This window comes from Heptranchias perlo, chromosome 20 (assembly GCF_035084215.1).
Source record: "Heptranchias perlo isolate sHepPer1 chromosome 20, sHepPer1.hap1, whole genome shotgun sequence".
Lineage (NCBI taxonomy): Eukaryota > Metazoa > Chordata > Chondrichthyes > Hexanchiformes > Hexanchidae > Heptranchias > Heptranchias perlo.
In genome coordinates this window covers 42668310-42686596 of record NC_090344.1, presented here as the reverse complement: position 1 = coordinate 42686596, position 18287 = coordinate 42668310, and the positions used below count along the sequence as shown (strand labels likewise).

The following is an 18287-nucleotide window of genomic DNA, read 5'->3' as shown; positions in this document are numbered from 1 at the left end:
TTCAGTGTTTCCTTCATTGTGACTTCAATTGAAGGGTATCGATTCGCTCAAAGCAAATTTCCTGAGTTGGGGAAATAATTCTGTACAAACCTACAGACCAGACGGATGCCAATGGCTTATTTACTTTTTAAAATTTATTCAATGTGGCATGTTATCGTCGTTTTGAGACGTGAAAAATTATTTTGATTTGCAAAAATGAGTTCACGTTTGAAATCGAGCAGAGTTAGGGAAAATCAGACGGTTTGTGCGTATTCTGATTTCAAAACCAATCCAAATTATAAATCCTTCAGCGAGCATATTACTGAATGAAAACAAAATAATTAATATTCTGACATGCCTTTTAAAATATTAATGAAAGTATTGATATTTCTGCATTTTTATATTTACAAAGAAGCTCACAAAACAAACTGAATGTTGCCGGGAAGCGTGGAATCTGTTTTAGACTGAGTGTGGATAAAATCAGCTCTTAAATGTGGAAAACAGTTAATTTCAGGTTGTCAGTTCCATCTGTACAACCATCTCAGGTGTGCGTGTTTTTCCTTCAAAAGACAATCCGTGCATTTTGATGTTCTCGATTCTTGCTGTACTTGGAGGGATATTCACCAATCGGGACACTTAGCCAAAGATTATAACCCAACAATTGCGAGTTAAAAGTTTTTTTTTGTTCATTTTTAAGTTTGTTTTTGCCCTTGTCTTTCCTCAGCTGCACAGAACAATACATAGTGAATGTTAAACACTGCTCGGTCCTAGCTGCAGTTTAACCCTGTATTTAACACATGCTGGTACAATTTTAAAAAAAACAATTAGAAATCTCGTACAGTGCAACTGGAGATGTCAGTTCTATCATAGGGGCACTGTCGCTTTCCAACTAGAACTCTCAATTTCTAGTTTCATAAAATTGATTCCCCCCCCACCCCGCCCCACAAACACACACACACACACACACTAAATTGCAGTCTGTATCCTGAGTGATTTCTCGACGGCTGCATTTAAAATTTCGAGAACTGGAGGGAATGACCTTTTATTATGGTCATTGTTATAAGTTAAACGGTGCAAAGGTGGAGGGAGGTTAATTTGCAGAGCGATTGCCAGCCTTGCCAATGATTATTTCAACTAATAATGAACCTGTCGTTTAGTTTTGGTACTGTACCTCTGCGCCGCTACATTGGCGGCCACCACCCCTACGGTCCGGACCCAAGATCGAACAGCGTCCATTCCACTCCCAGCCGATTTGTCTTTGATATCAGGCCCTCCTCTAGGTAAATGCTCCTGAATCCCAAACATTTAAAATAATAATAGTAAAAAATTAACACTTTTTTTTAACACAAAAAGCACGATTGCAGAATCCTTCAAGACTGGAGTGAGTGGAAAATCCCAGAATCGGAAGCGCTGTGCCTCTCTCACACACCGTTCAAGTTACACAGTTTGCGTTAGAAGTTGCTCTAAAAAGATCTCCGATGCCACAGAGTTCGCTGAGGCGGTTAGCAGTGAAGTTTTTTTGGAGATTTATTCTCCTCTGGGTGCTGTCATCCTTCAAGCAGAAAACCATCGAGGAATCGATCACGGGCTAACAAGCTTCATCTGCCTGCCGAAGACGAGAGGAAATTGATCCGCGCGCACACACACACACAATGTCCTTAATCCAGAGCGGTGGAGATGCAGAGGTGAGGGGCCTTGGAGTCTCTCACCGGCTCTGACATCTATAGCTCCATTCCGCAAAGCCCTGACTCTAATGAATGATTCCCACTGCGGGAGGGCCGCGGCAGTAATTGACAGCTCCGAGGGCGTGTAGGAGGAGTCCCTCGTACATATATGCTTTTTGGATCAGTGTTGGCTATTTTCAGATTGGATAAAGTATGTGATTTATGCACGCCTTCTCTCCCAGCTGTCACCAATAGGATGCAAATTATTACCATAATATAGGAATGGAACGTGGAAAGTCAGTTAAACAATCTTAATCCAAAGATTCTCATAGATTGATCTAGTGTTTGGGTTGTTCTAATCCATTGTGCGCGCGTGTGTTGGGGAGGTCATGCTCCCTCAATCTATCAATTTCTTTCTTGTTCATTAGTTGTCTTTCTGTCTCAGTACCTTTCTTCCAATCTCTGTCCCTGTCACTGTCTCTTTCTGTGTTACTGCCTCTCTCTGTCCCTGTCACTGTCTCTATCTGTGTTACTGTCTCTCTCTGTCCCTGTCACTATCTCTATCTGTGTTACTGTCTCTCTCTGTCCCTGTCACTGTCTCTATCTGTGTTACTGTCTCTCTCTGTCCCTGTCACTATCTCTATCTGTGTTACTGTCTCTCTCTGTCCCTGTCACTATCTCTATCTGTGTTACTGTCTCTCTCTGTCCCTGTCACTGTCTCTATCTGTGTTACTGCCTCTCTCTGTCCCTGTCTCTATCTCTATCTGTGTTACTGTCTCTCTGTCCCTGTCTCTATCTCTATCTGTGTTACTGTCTCTCTGTCCCTGTCACTGTCTCTATCTGTGTTACTGTCTCTCTCTGTCCCTGTCACTATCTCTATCTGTGTTACTGTCTCTCTCTGTCCCTGTCTCTATCTCTATCTGTGTTACTGTCTCTCTCTGTCCCTGTCATTATCTCTATCTGTGCTACTGTCTCTCTGTCCCTGTCACTATCTGTCTGTGTTACTGTCTCTCTCTGTCCCTGTCACTGTCTGTCTGTGTTACTGTCTCTCTCTGTCCCTGTCACTGTCTGTCTGTGTTACTGTCTCTCTCTGTCCGTCACTGTCTGTCTGTGTTACTGACTCTCTCTGTCCCTGTCACTATCTCTATCTGTGTTACTGTCTCTCTGTCCCTGTCATTATCTCTATCCCTGTCACTGTCTCTCCCTGTTTCTATGTCCTTGTTACTGTCTCTCTCTGTCCCTGTCTCTATCTCTATCTGTGTTACTGTCTCTCTCTGTCCCTGTCTCTATCTCTATCTGTGTTGCTGCCTCTCTCTGTCCATGTCACTGACTCTATCTGTGTTACTGTCTCTCTGTCCCTGTCACTATCTCTATCCGTGTCACTGTCTCTCTGTCCCTGTCACTGTCTCTCTGTCCCTACACCGTCTCTATCTGTGTTACTGTCTCTCTGTCCCTATCGTTATCTCTATCTGTGTTGCTGCCTCTCTCTGTCCCTGTCACTATCTCTATCTGTGTTACTGTCTCTCTGTCCCTGTCACTATCTCTATCTGTGTTGCTGTCTCTCTGTCCCTGTCACTATCTCTATCTGTGTTACTGCCTCTCTCTGTCCCTGTCACTGTCTCTATCTGTGTTACTGTCTCTCTGTCCCTGTCACTATCTCTATCTGTGTTACTGTCTCTCTGTCCCTGTCACTATCTCTATCTGTGTTACTGTCTCTCTCTGTCCCTGTCACTATCTCTATCTGTGTTACTGTCTCTCTCTGTCCCTGTCACTATCTCTATCTGTTTACTGTCTCTCTGTCCCTGTCACTATCTCTATCTGTGTTGCTGTCTCTCTGTCCCTGTCACTATCTCTATCTGTGTTGCTGTCTCTCTGTCCCTGTCACTATCTCTATCTGTGTTACTGCCTCTCTCTGTCCCTGTCACTATCTCTATCTGTGTTACTGTCTCTCTGTCCCTGTCATTATCTCTATCCCTGTCACTGTCTCTCCCTGTTTCTATGTCCTTGTTACTGCCTCTCTCTGTCCCTGTCTCTATCTCTATCTGTGTTACAGTCTTTCTGTCCCTGTCACTATCTCTATCCGTGTCACTGTCTCTCCCTGTCTCTGTGTCCCCGTTACTGTCTCTCCTTGACCCTGTCACTATCTCTATCCGTGTCACTGTCTCTATGTCCCCATTACTGTCTCTCCCTGTACTTGTCACTGTCTCTCTGTCCTTGTCGGTCTCTCTGCCTCTAGTTGTTTCTGTTTCTGGGTCTGTTACTGTCAAACTGTCACTATCTTTCTTTCTGTCTCTGTTTATGCCCCTGTCAATCTCTTTGTCTCTGTAACCGCCACTGTCCTTCGTATTGTCTCTGTAACTGCCCCTGCCTCTCGCTCTGTCGCTCTTTCTCCGTCCCTGTTAATCTCTTTCTCCCTCTCTCTCATTTTGTCTCTGTAAGTGCTCCTGTCTCTCTCTCGCTCTTTCTGTCTGTCACTCTCCATCTCTCTCCCGATGTGTCTCTTTCTGCCTCCGTCTCATACACTCACTCTCCGTCTCACGCTGGTTAACTCTGCATCCAGATTTATAAATGTCTATCTTTTCTTCCTACTTCTCCTGGGGTACCTGCTCCATTGGGTTTAGTTGATCTCAATCTTGTAATTCAATCTCCTTTCACCGCGATGCCTTTTTGATTCCTTGATTGATTCTAAATCCATTAAGTTGAGACGTGCAACACAAAACTTTGACCCGATTCCGTTGTGGAAACAGTTTGACGCCGATCTTCAGCCTGACATAAACTCCTTTCACCTCGCCCCGCACATTTACCCGCAGCTGCAGCTGCACTACTTAGTCTTCTTTCTAATAAAATCAAATATGGTTTTAAAAAAAACAATTCCTACAATTATAATAATTACTTTCGAAGTTTCGGTTGAAACAATTCGAGCCCAAACCAGTTCGGAAGCTGGTGAGGGGGGCGAGGTTGTTCTAAATTCGTTTCTCACACAAACACTGATTTTAGCCGACTGTCTTCCATATTTGACGTTACATTTGTTAGAGATTATATGTATATATATTTATCTTTGGTGATTAGCGAGAATATATCAAAATATGTACAGGTCTAGTGATTACAGAAAAGGTATAACAATATATCAGGTCTAGTGATTACAGATAATATATAACACGATAATATATAGGTATGGTGATTAGACGCAATATACAACATACCATGTCTAGTGATTATAGGTAATACATAGCAATATTATATAGATAGAGAGCTAGATAATAGGCGAGAAATGTCAGTTTGATGTTCTTAAGTATTTCTTATGTGAAGATTAATTTTCCTGCTATTATTCCACTTATTAGAAAGATTTCAGAGGTACATGATCAAGTACGGCAGTGTAATAAATTCAAATCAACCTTTTTTATTGGAAAGTACTTTCCAGGTATTCTATGCTTTATGTCATTTTTACACTTGTTTGCAAAATAGAACGATTTGATTGTTAAACAAACTAGGGAGAAATTCTCCGCTTTAATAAGAAATTTGTTTCGATGTTTAATCGTTTCATCACCATTCGCCAGATTCGGACATTGAGCCAGTGAACGGTTCGGTGCCTGTTATCGGTGTCACTTTCTTTTTTTTAAGGAAAGAAGCAGGTTCGTCACGGGTTGCTGGTACATAGTGGAGAGAGTAGGACGGGGTGGAATTGGGATGCGGTGGGAATGGGACTGGGGTGGAATTGGGATGCGGTGGGAATGGGACTGGGGTGGAATTGGGATGCGGTGGGAATGGGACTGGGGTGGAATTGGGATGCGGTGGGAATGGGACTGGGGTGGAATTGGGATGCGGTGGGAATGGGACTGGGGTGGAATTGGGATGCGGTGGGAATGGGACTGGGGTGGAATTGGGATGCGGTGGGAATGGGACTGGGGTGGAATTGGGATGCGGTGGGAATGGGACTGGGGTGGAATTGGGATGCGGTGGGAATGGGACTGGGGTGGAATTGGGATGTGGTGGAAAGAAGATAGGAATGGGACGGGGATGGGGATGGATTTCCACGGACCATTGAAACTCGAATCTGAGTTCTGTATATTGGAGAGCCCGCGGATGACGGGGAGTTAGGATCAAGTAATCGCTTTCACCTGGTGTATTTATTGCAGCCAATTTGCAACACATTTTGGAAACTCTGTCCATTGACATTGAATTTAACTGTTGCGCTGGTGAGGACAGGGTGACTTTATTCGTGCTGTTTATTTGGGTTGGTTGGGCCGTTATTTTTCTGTTCGTTGTTGAAAACGGGACGGTAGACGTTGACAGAAAGGGGGACGCTTGGTATGCAAACAGATTTAGTGACAAACAATGAAACCCTGCTCACAGACCATCTGCCGGAGCGACCCTCAGCTGTCACCCAGATCCCTTAAAGGGGCAAATCCAGCTGACATTTTTTGACGGAAGCTAACAAATTAAGTACAAGATACTGTCACCCCAAATAGCGCAGGGAATAACGAAGTAGGAATCTATGTCGGTCTTTAATAAAATATATCACACAATAACCTACAGTAAACGCCAGAGCGATCATATATTGGACTATTTATAATTCTTTAACTGACATTCATTTTTTACGAAAATAGGTTTATAATATTTCAGAAATAAAATAATTAAATCGACCGGACACAACTATCGGAGATCACCATAACTGATTTATTTATGTTTCTAGTCACTTCCTAAATGTTATATACAGATAGATATAATATATTCACTGGACAGGCCAACGATTTGTCTGATTTATTAATAATAATAGTAAAATGTAGGGAGATTAAACGTTCAGGAAAGATAAGTAGTATTTCAGTTCACAATATTCGCCTGTCAGAACGCAGAGGAAAGTCAAGGACTAGGTAATGCGCCCAAAGCCTCGCATCCAAACTGTGCTGTGAACTCCCAGCCTACCTGACCACCTTACCTGGAGGATCATTACAATCATCTCACGCCCTTTCAGTAAAGAAGTTCTTTCTAATGTATGTTTTATCGTTACTTTTCACTCATTTAAATTTGTGCCCTCTTGTACGTTCCAGATAATTTCGATTCTAATGTTTTTTTTAAAAAACTTTAACGCGCGTTTGTTATGGTGATGATTTCACCTGGCAGCGTAAAAATCAGAGGAAAAGTACTTAGATTAACGAAAATAAATCCGGATTAAATGTGATTTTTTTTTCGAAATCGATTGCAATGAGTAGATATATTTTAAATCATAGTGATCCGAATTATTCCAGACCCATTTATTGTCTGGAAATATTTACTGAAACATAATTCGATATTTTTGCTTTTGACGGTAACTATTTCACGTTGCTTAGATTCAAATATTATTTTCTAATTGCTCAGTTGTGTCTGCAACACTGGCTGTTGGAGACAATGTTAAACAAACAGACTGTTTGTGAGATCAAGCAATGGAGTGAAGTGCAATAAAAGGACAGCTGCCGGGAGTCGGTGAGTAATCTGCTCGAAAGTAATCAGTTGAGTTTAGCCATTGTTCAAATAATAGTTAAAATGCCGCGATCTGAAGGGGCAGTTTTCAATGAGATTTGTCTGTTTGTGCCGTGGGTGTGAAGAATGCTAATCGCCCCCTCCCCTTCCCTCCCCGCCCTGTTGAAATTTTTCGTTGCTGAAAGTGCGAGGCCCGAGGACAATAGGAAGGCGTGTGCCAGAGCCCCCAGGGCCGAAGGGAACGTCTGTCTGCGGGCCATTACCCGGGGGCAGCGAACATTCACCCGGGTCAGAGCACTGTCACCCTGGCCAGGCCCAGCCAGCTGCCACAGGGAAACCGTGCAAAAGACCTGGATAACAATAATCCAGACCAGACACATACGATTATAGTGATAGATATCTGCTCAAACAAATATCGCCGTCCTTTGGAACTTAGAAAATTGCTGCAACTTCTTCCACTATCTGATAATGTGCATTATTATATTAATATAATATATTAAGGTGATATATATATGTTTGTGCGTATTTATGCATTTATATATAAATTATGTTCTTAAGCCCCACATGGTGTTTTCTCACAGGCGTAAAAATTTTCAACCTTCCCTTCCTCCTGCAATCTACAAAGATTTAAAACTCAATTTTGGCGTCGGCGAGTCACAGCTTTGGTCTTCTGTCTTACTCATTTCAACTTTGGTGGTGTCCTGCACTATGGGACTCGGTCCCACGGCCAGCTTTATCAATTAATAATATACATTATACAATGAATGAGGATTAAACATTATATCGTGCTTGGTAACGATAGGGCTAAGTGGCATAATGTATGTGGCACATTGTAAACGAGGATTAAATGTACTCTCTATCAATTTGCTGAAACGGGTGAAAATTAAATCTAACAGATCGAAACACTCATTTACCATTAAAGACAAGAAACTTGTCAGATACACAGATCATTAAAATAGACTAAACAGATACACGTTTACACAAGTACCCGTGTCCCATCTGATAGTTGGCAGTGATTTTTCATATACTGTAGATTAACATTACAATAATGATTCCACAATTAGCATGCGGAGAATATATTTGGGACCGCGCAGCGCCCCCAGTCAGGCTATAATACTCCACTCATAGTTTTATTTTCCTTTTCCAAAGGTGGACTTGTCAATTTCAGGTCAGTTTCGTAGTCCCCTCCTTCCGTCCAAAACCGCGCCGTAAAAAAAAAAGATGATGAAACTGACCTGCAATCTTCCGTATTAACTTCTACTTAGTCCGTTTCGTTTCTCATGTCAGCCCATTCTGGCCGCCCGCAAGGTCTACAGACACTTTGGAGAGGCCGCTTCCGCGAGATCTTATGAAATCAAGAGGAGAAAGTAAGGGTACTGTGTATGGAAAGCGCTACTGAGACACACAGTGTCATCAATATTCTATATATATATACAAAAAAAACAAAAATCCATGCTGCAGTCGCCCTGATTTCGGCTGGTATACCCCTCACTTCGGATGACATTGCATCCTCCCAATGTAAACATATTCTAATCTGACAAAGCGTTTAGCTGACAATTTTATTTCATTTTTGCCCCAACAGTGCGCAGATGGGAGAGATACAAATTGGACGTTTTGAGGAAGCAAGGATTTATTTCAGATTTCACACACACAGCAGACGATGGGGGGCGGGGGTGGGGGACGCAGATAAATAGATTGATTGAATCATTCCTTCTCAATAATCGTTATGTATTTACATGCACTCTCACAATTAGCAGGCAGCAGTTTATATCCCAAAAGAAACGCTGAATATTAAAGCTGTGAAGGATAATTGGACCTCCTGCTGCTTCTGATACGATTATGTCACAGCCCGGGGCGAAGTTTCATTACACACAGTTTTTTTTTTGAACTCACTCTGCATTCATCGATCCGATTAGATATTTATTTATGTGGTGTATATAAATTATTCGTAAAATACATGCGATGTTTGGCCGTTCCGTGGATGCAAAGTTTGCAAAATGACACTCGCCCTCTCCTCCTCATATTCATCTTCAAAAAGGATGCAGGATGAATCCACTCCTTACCCACAACCCACACTTACCGTCCGTCTCCTCAGCAAACTTAATTAGCTGCGAATAATTTAACGACATGCCGTGATTTTATACAAATCAAAGATATTTATTTACCAATTCGGAATTTTTAGGAGCGGGGGTTCTTGTGTGTTTTCCTGCTATGATTTCAACCACCGCTGTTATTATTTTTCCACCTCACAATTTGCACGCGTTGGAATCGTTCTCCAGTTTGTTATGATTTGTGTTATCGATATCATTCACGTCGTTATTGATACTCCTTTAAGATCGCTCTGTTTCCTGTCCCTCTTCCCAAATTGTACTTGTCAATTTCAGATCATTTTCATACGCCCCCCCCCCGCCCCCGCCCCCGTCCCAACTCAGGTTGATTTCAACGTTTGCAGCAGTCATAATAAAACAAGTTTAACAGAGAAACTATCTGCTATGAATTGGTAACACAACAGGGCTCACTGTTCCCGCCCTGAAGTCTCAATCCCACTGTAATTATATGATCAAGAAAAAGTGGGACGGAATTTCAAACATTTTAGAAACATTAAAATTACCCTGGTAGATAGATGGATAGATTGCTAGATAGATAGACTGCTAGATAGGTAGATTGCTAGATAGATACATAGATGAAAGATAGATACATAGATGAAAGATAGATACATAGATAGACTGATGGATATATAGAGAGACTGACACACAAATTCGTTGATAGGCAGACAGAAACACATTGAGTCCGGTGCATTGATAGATTGATACATGGAGAGGTACACACCTGCGCCTAGGCAGTATGTTGAGTTTTCTAAACTCTCTCAGTGCTCTAACGTGCAATGATTTAGCGCCACTCTAACTAGTGCATTCACTTCATTGACTTTCCCTGCGTTTCGAAAGCAATATTACACCATGGGCTAACTCTGCCCTCAAATCAAAGTCAACCCGCGTCTCGGCTCCTTTGTTCAGCAGATGTTGCAGCTCCTCAAACCCACAGGAGGCGTTTGAAAATTGCACCGCTCTTTACCGAGGGTGGAGAGCGCCACGCCGTGGCGGGGACCGTGCTGGGTTTATTTTTTTTTCTCCCTCCTCATCTGCTGGCTGGGACACTTCTCTGCGTGGTCTGCCCTCGGCTACCTAAAGCGAATGGCGATTCTTCATGTGTGGGCCTAAGACAGAGAATGTCAGCAGCTCTTTGAGATGGGGAGATATCACTGCAGTCCTCACTGTGGGAAGATTTTCTGATTGGCGTTTATTTTAGGAGTTCACGTCTGCTTAAAAATTGTACGCAGAGGAACTTTGCCAGTCAAAATATATACCCCTGGCATCCACAGTTCCAGCTGGAAAGAAAGACTTGCATTTATATAGTACCTTTCATGACGTCTCAAAGTGCTTTACAGCCAATGAAGTATTTTTTGAAGTGTCGTCACTGTTGTAATGGAAGCAGGACAGCCAATTTGCACACAGCACAGTCCCACAAACAGCAATGTGATAATGACCCGATAATCTGTTTTTTAGTGATATTGGTTGAGGGACAAATATTGGCCAGGACACCAGGGAGAGCTCCCCTGCTCTTCTTTGAAATAATGTCATGGGATCTTTTACATCCACCTCAGAGGGCAGATGGGACCTCAATTTTGCATCTCATCTGAAAGACAGCATCTCCAACAGAGCAGCGCTCCCTCAGTATTGCACTGGTGTGTCAGCCCAGATTTTGTGCTCAAGTCTCTGGTGTGGGACGATGAACCCACAACCTTCTGACTCAGAGGTAAGAGTGCTACCAACTGAGCCATGGCTTACATTACAGTAGGGATGGCTTCAGGCCTCACTAAGTCTATGTGAAATTAGAAACCACCAGATACAGAAGATTGCCAAAGGTACCTCGTTCTCCAACTTTTCCTTGTCCCCTCCTGTGGAAAACAGTTGTCCTGTCCCCTTGGCTGAGATCAACAACTCTGTGCCTGGGACTGCAAGTTCTTTGCTTTCCAATCAATGCGGATTAGTCTCAATACCAGTCTAGTCCAAATCTAACTAAAAACAATGTTCTATTTCTTGTCAATACATAGACTTTAATCTGCTTTGGAACAAATGAAAACTTACAAGTTGATCTTAGTTCTTTTCATGTGTGTGTTCGATTGCTGCGGAAGTCAGAATTTCAGATTCGAAGTGGAATTAAGATATGCATCTGGTGAAAAGATGTAAAGGACGGAAAGCAAGGAGCCTTGGAACTATCAGGTGGGGAGCTCTTGGGAATTCTTACTTTCATCAAGTTTTCATGTAAGCTTCATAATCTGTCAGCATTGGCTGTCCAAGCTCACATCTGAAGAACGGGCATTTAGAACATAAGAAATAGGAGCAGGAGTAGGCCAAATGGCCCTTCGAGCCAGCTCCACCATTTAATAAGATCGTGTCTCATCTTCTACCTCACCTCTACTTTCCTGCCCAATCCCCCTATCCCTGGATTCCCTTAGTGTCCAAAAATCTATTGATCTCAAAGACTGAGCATCCACAGCCCTCTAGGGTAGAGAATTCCAAAGATTCACAACCCTCTGAGTGAAGAAAATTTTTCCTCATCTCAGTCCTAAATGGCCGACCCCTTATCTGGAGATTATGACCCCTAGCTCCAGACTCTCCAGCCAGGGGAAACAGCCTCTCAGCATCTACCTTGTCAAGCCTTCTAAGAATTTTATACGTTTCAATGAGGTCACCTCTCATTCTTCTAAACTCCAGAGACTATAGGCCCATTCTACTCAATCTCCCCTCTTAGGACAACCCTCTCATTCCAGGAATTAATCTAGTGAACCTTCATTGCACCCCCTCTAAGGCAAATATATCCTTTGTTAGGTAAGGAGACCAAAACCAGAGCCCTAAATAATTGCAGCAAGACCTCCTTACTCTTATACTCCAACTCCCTTGCAATAAAGGGTAACATACCATTTGCCTTCCTAATTACTTGACTTGCATGTTAACTTTCTGTGATTCGTGTACACGGACACCCAAATATCCTCTGACTACCAACATTTGTTAGTCTCTCATCTTTTAAAAAATATTCTGCTTTTCTATTTTTCCTGCTAAAAATTCTTCCTTCCTAAAAATTTAACATTTGCCCACATTATACTCCATTCTCGCCCACTGACTTAACTTGTCTATGTCCCTTTGCAGCCTTTTTGTGTCCTCCTCACAGCTTACTTTCCCATCTAGCTTTGTATCGCCAGCAAACTTGGGCAAGGTGTGGGGACGCCTGGCACCCATAGAACCAAACCCACTAAGAGTCAGTGCCTACAGGAGAGGAGGGTCTGAACTATCTGAATAAGGGTTAGGTGCAAGCAAAGAAATACAGCTGAAGTTAGGACAGCAATGTATTTAGGAAATCTCACCATAAACTGTGGAGCAACAGAGTGAAAAAAAGACTGAACAGGCTGCGGCTCTTTTCTCTAGAAAAGAGAAGGCTGAGGGGGTGACCTGATAGAGGTCTTTAAGATTATGAAAGGATTTGATAGGGTGGACGTAAAGAAGATGTTTCCACTTGTGGGGAGACCAAAACTAGGGGCCATAAATATAAGATAGTCACCAATAAATCTAATCGGGAATTCAGGAGAAACTTCTTTCACCAGGGAGTGGTTAGAATGTGGAACTCGCTACCATAAGGAGTAGTTGAGGCGACTCGTATAGCTGTATTTAAGGGGAAACTAGATAAGCACATGAAGAAAGGAATAGAAGGATCTGCTGATAGGGTGAGATGAAGTAGGATGATGGAGGCTCACGTGGAGCATAAATGCTGGCATAGACCTGTTGGGCCGAATGGCCTGTTTCTGTGCTGTCGACTCAATGTAATTCTGTGTAAGTCAGTTTCCAATCTTGGATTAATTTTTCAAGTGATTTTGCATGTATGTGCATCACTAGGGTGAACAATTGCTCTGGTAAAAGGGGCTAATTTTATAATTGTAAAGAAAAAAATTATTTCTATTTAATTTTTCTTTTATTGTGCCTCACATGCTTTATAGCAGTGTCACTCACTAACTTTTCTTGAGAGCGACAATCTCAGGTGCTGCTGTGCCCCAGAAGTTACTCTCAGTCATGGCACAACAGGTTGCACCTTTGAGTGATGGGCTGTAACTGCAGTTCCCCACATGGGCCATCCTGGCTCACTGCCAGGTGGGGCCTGGGCCCGGAGAAAGTGAGGGATCCCACAAGAAACAATAGTCTTATTACACGACTATATTCTCAATAAGATCTTTTCACTGACTGCATGAATGTTGAGACAAATCCACTTGATAATTGCATTCCTTTTCTTCCTCTCCCTCGACATTAACAGGAATGGGGACAGTGTTGAATTCCAGCTCTTGCAACATCCCTCCAGCCGGGCAGACCATGGACGGAGGCCCAGGAGCCTCTCAGAGCAGCAGGTATGTCCAGGTCCATGGGTGGGCTGCAAGTGATCACCAAGGTGTGTTATGAACAACACTGCTTTATCCCTTCTGGATGCCTGGCACAGAATGGTCTGGGTTGTGGAGTCAGAGTGACTAGCATGCAGAGCGGAAGCCAGATTCCGAGACACTGCATCATGAAGTAGCAAAATAGAATTAGATCATTGACATTTGTAAACAGGTCTTGACGTAATCATTAGAATGTGATGAACTTGAAAAAGAAAAGTATCCATTGCTTCCCCCTCCTTCCAGAATGAGGGATGTGCACTACCCTATATGGTGCTCTGTAATCGGTTCTATATATAAATTATAAATACAGATTTTATGTAAAACTGTGTGATGTGATGTTTGCTGCAATTCAGAATACATTATTTTCTCCAGTTGGGGTTTGTTCTCATCAATTTTAGCCTTAAAACCCAATAGTCCAGGTCTAAAATGATGTGAGCCTGGATGGTGCAGTGGGTCAGACTCTGGCCTTTAACTCTTGGGATTGGATTCTAATCCAATCCCAACTTCTAGGAGCAAAGTCTGTTTGGTCTGCTGGTTGTGAGGATCCTCTGTGAAATGAGTTTGGTAGTTTAAATTCAGTTTCTAATGAGTTTGGGCACACAGCATAAATCTTCCACGAATTTGTACTCAATTAGCAATTGCACTTGGAGAGGACGAAGGATGGCTGATGTGAGAAATGGAAGATGCCACTTTGGTGAAGTGGAGAGTGCTTTTCAGAGGATGGGGCTAAGGCCTATTATTGCGGCAGATTAGAGGGAGCTTTACTCTGCATGTATTCAATTTTAAAAAGATACTCATCAAAGAGTTCTCTTGTGCCTGTACTTGTGAGTAAAGACTAGGATGATATAGAGTCTAATGCATTCAGTCCAGCGGGTGTGTGGTTGAGGGGAATAACTGAAGAATTGCTGGGAAGCTTTGAGATTGACATCAGTATGAATCCAGACTGGCTGACACATTGCTTTTCTATCTCTGGAATTTTGACTTGCTTCTTCTGTTTCCTTCCAATTTGCCTGTACACTGTAAAGAAAATGCTTCATGCTGCTGTGCAGTCTCATTGGGACCAGCAGACCACAGGTAGCTTGACAAAGTGACCAATTTTCATGTGTAAGCCTGCACAAACATTGTTGGCAGGTTATTTCACAATAAGAGGCAACATAGCCAAACCTTCCCAGCAGGAATCATTGAAGAGCGATCAAGAGCAGAAACCAGCTCTTTTACTCCCCTCCCCAGATACATGACACTGAAGCCAATTGTTCCTGTTGTCATCCTAGCTGACATCAGCCATCTCAGTACAGGCCAGGGACAGTCCATTTTTCACACTTTCTGGATTTCCTCTGCAAACCTGCAATGCTAATCGTGAGATTTTAAATGAAGGACACATGGAAAATAAATTCTGCTCAGAACTAATTTAGTTGTTATGATACCAAGGATTCCTTTAAGGGATGAGACAGGTGACTATTATAGAAATGAAGGAGAAGCAGGGTCCTCCCAACACAGTCCAAGCTGGAGACAAACTCCAAACCTCAGTATTTGGGCCATTATATTTATTCCTGGATATCAAAGTAGAAGCGTAACAAGATGAGGGTGAGATTCGACAATAGAATCAAACCAGGCCAGCACATGACTCAAATAAGCATCGAATAAGCCCAAGTCAAGACTTAGCAGTGCCGCCAACAAGGCAGGCCAAGTGTCCAATGTGAATCTAGTAAGTCCAGGCTAACAGTTAATATTGAATCCAGTAAACTCAGGCCAATAGCTGACACTAATTCCAATAAACCCGGGGGAAGAGGTAACATTAAACCCAGTACAAGACTTGGAATGGAATCCAATAAATCCTTAAGAGACCATAAGAGATAGGAGCAGGAATAGGCCATTCGGCCTCTCGAGCCTGCTCCGCCATTCAATGAGATCATGGCTGATCTGATTTTTCCCTCAACTCCACTTTCCCGCCCTTTCCCCATATCCTTTGACTCCCTTGCTGATCAAAAATTTGTCTAACTCAGCCTTGAATGTATTCAATGACTCAGCCGCCACAGCTTTTTGGGGTAAAGAATTCCAAAGATTCACGACCCTCTAGGAGAAGAAATTCCTCCTCATTTCCGTCTTAAATGGGTGACCCCTTATTCTGAGACTATGCCCCCTAGTTTTAGATTCCCCCATGAGGGGTATCTAATCCAGTCGAAGACTCAACAGTAGATTCAATGAAGTCAAGAAACCCAGGCTGAGATTCAAGTGGAAACAAGGGAGAAAATCCAGCGGACTCCAGCATAGCTGCCAAAAATAATCCAATGTCTCAAGATTTTCCAGCATCCATATATACAAATGGAAACAAACTATTAGGTACTGACCTCCATTAAACACAGATGCAGGCTATAAAAACTGAGCTGGAGACAAAAATGAGTCTTTATCCATCAAGAGGAAGTGATGGTGTATGATTTGTGGATGAGGATGTAGTTTATTTCCACCTATTAGGACTGTACTATAATATGTGGAGTCCATATTCTCAATCAGAAACCCCAGTGGAACAAAAGGTCACTGGCTTAACAGTAGCTCTTCATCAGAAACAAACTGTATCTTAGTATTCCGATAGTGAATAAACCAGGCTACATGTTGTATTAATAGAGTGAAGGGCACTAGCTAGTACTAGTAATCTGTCCATTGGCCAAAATTACTTGCAAAGGGTGCAGTAGTCTCGTGGTCATGGTACTGGACGGGGAAACCAGAGGTAATGGGTTCATGGCAAGTTGTGAAATTGAATTAAATAAATTTGGTAATTTGTGGAAAATGACCAGGAATGCTGCTGGATTGTCATAACAACCCAACTGTTTCAGGGAAGGAACTTGCTCCCCTTACCTACATGTGGCTCTGGTCACACACTGTGTGCTTGACAGGGCAATAAATACTGCCTCCTTGTTGTTTCCCATATCCCAAGAACAAAAATAAGGCACTGAAATTGATATTTAAGGAATAATACTAGATGTTCAAGAGCAAAGTAAACAGTTGGACTTGGCGCAATCGAGGTACATGCTCTGGAAACATCCCTGGGACATCATTGAACAATGAACTCTTGTACTCCCAAAGTATGAACCAGAAATAATGCCACTTACCCAGCATGTGTTCCAGATCTCTCTAAACTCATGGAAAACACTGCAATCGCAGCCCATATAGCACAGACCAAAAACTGCAAACCAATATTTATTAAGAAGTAAAATTATACAGAAGAAAGAATGAATCAGCATCTGTTCCAAAACAGTAAAAAGTTCAGAAACCGAGTTGTTCTCTTCGGACCTCTGTACTATGAACTGTGATGAAAAGCTTTACATAAGAAATAAACCTCACACTGCTCCTGTAGCCCCAGACTTGTATAGTGGTGCAGTGAAATCAGCAACTGAAGAGCATGGGCCACCAGCCTGGCTGCTATATGTCTCTATATTCTTTGATCTCCAATTAGCACAATGAAAGATTTTTAAAAATCTTTCCCAATTAACGAGAGGCTGTCCTATTTTAAAACATTTCCTGTGGGAACAGACCAGAGAGAAAAATAATCGTGGGTGTAAATACCTTCAACAATCACAGATAGTCAACAGGATCTGATTTCAATGGATTTAAATCCCCCCCCCCACCTTGATGGGAGAGCCAATGCATTTGACTGCTCTGATTCTTTCTTGCAGTGGCAAAATCTTATTGTCTGCTCCAAAGAGGCCGATGTGGATTTGCTGAAGCCCCCTTGACAGGGATACAAAGAAAAATTAAACTCTTTCAGCAAACAGTAACAGAAACCATTATAAATTGTGATAATGCTGGGCTCCAAACACAAATTCACATAAAAACATAGAATTTATGAAATGAAATATTTCTCAGGCTTTTAAAACCAAGCTGTCATGTAATCACTACTCTCCAGTTTGCTTTATCTTTTCTCTTACTCTTCTTTTCTTCTTGATGTTCTGTACTTTGGGCCCTAGTCTGCACCTCGGTTCCTCAACCAGTAAAATATGTGTCTGAGAGGCAAACAGCACCGGTAGGAGCTGGAACTGGCTGTGTAAAATATTAATTCTTGGGATGGAGGAGAATTTCAAAAATAGTCCTGGAAATTGAGGGTCTGGTTGTGTTGTCAATATTTTATAAAAACAAAAATAAACCAAAGGGGGCGGAGCTCTGGCCCGGGGGGGGGGGGGGAAAGCCAAGCATGAAGTTTGCTTCATCAATAAACGTCACTATGCTGGTGTGAAATGGATCCCTCGCACATGCCATGGGGATGAAAAGGATCTCGTTGCGTACGAGCTTTTTCAAATCAATGATCAAAACAAAGTTTTGCTGCGTGGCTTTCAGTTGTCAAAAATCACCTGCCAGCTATCCAAAAACAGAAAATACTGGAAACACTCAGCAGATCAGGCAACATCTGTGGACCGAAAAATTAAGTGAACATTTCGATTGTGCAAGTTCTTCCTCCGAACTGGAAGATATTAGAAATGAACAGTATTTAAAAGGGAACGGAACAAGGGGAAGGGATACAGGAAAAGCAATAGATTGACCTGTAAAGTGCTTAAATGGAAAACATGAGATGGTTAAATGGCATGTGATATAAGTATGAGGCAATAGGAGGCATAATGAGAGAAATAAAATACTTAAACATATGGGAGGAGATATGTATCCCGTCCAAACAACAACTGAACTGGTGGCAGGCTGCTCTCATGTTGAGTTGTGAC

At 42.4% G+C, this 18287-nt stretch overlaps 1 protein-coding gene across 4 annotated transcripts in view; it reads right to left on the bottom strand.

Annotated features, from left to right (window-relative positions):
• Positions 1-8468, bottom strand: part of LOC137335746 (transcription factor COE2) — a 208694-nt gene extending 200226 nt beyond the window's left edge. For 3 of the 4 annotated variants that reach the window (XM_068001076.1, XM_068001078.1, XM_068001079.1), the window contains exon 1: positions 1151-1716. In XM_068001076.1, coding sequence (XP_067857177.1) covers positions 1151-1284 — 134 coding nt within the window. In that variant the 5' untranslated portion in view covers positions 1285-1716. Of the gene's footprint in view, positions 1-1150; positions 1717-8335 lie in introns of those variants that run through there. The other variant, XM_068001077.1, reaches the window with a different exon arrangement.
• Positions 8469-18287: the final 9819 nt, after the last annotated feature.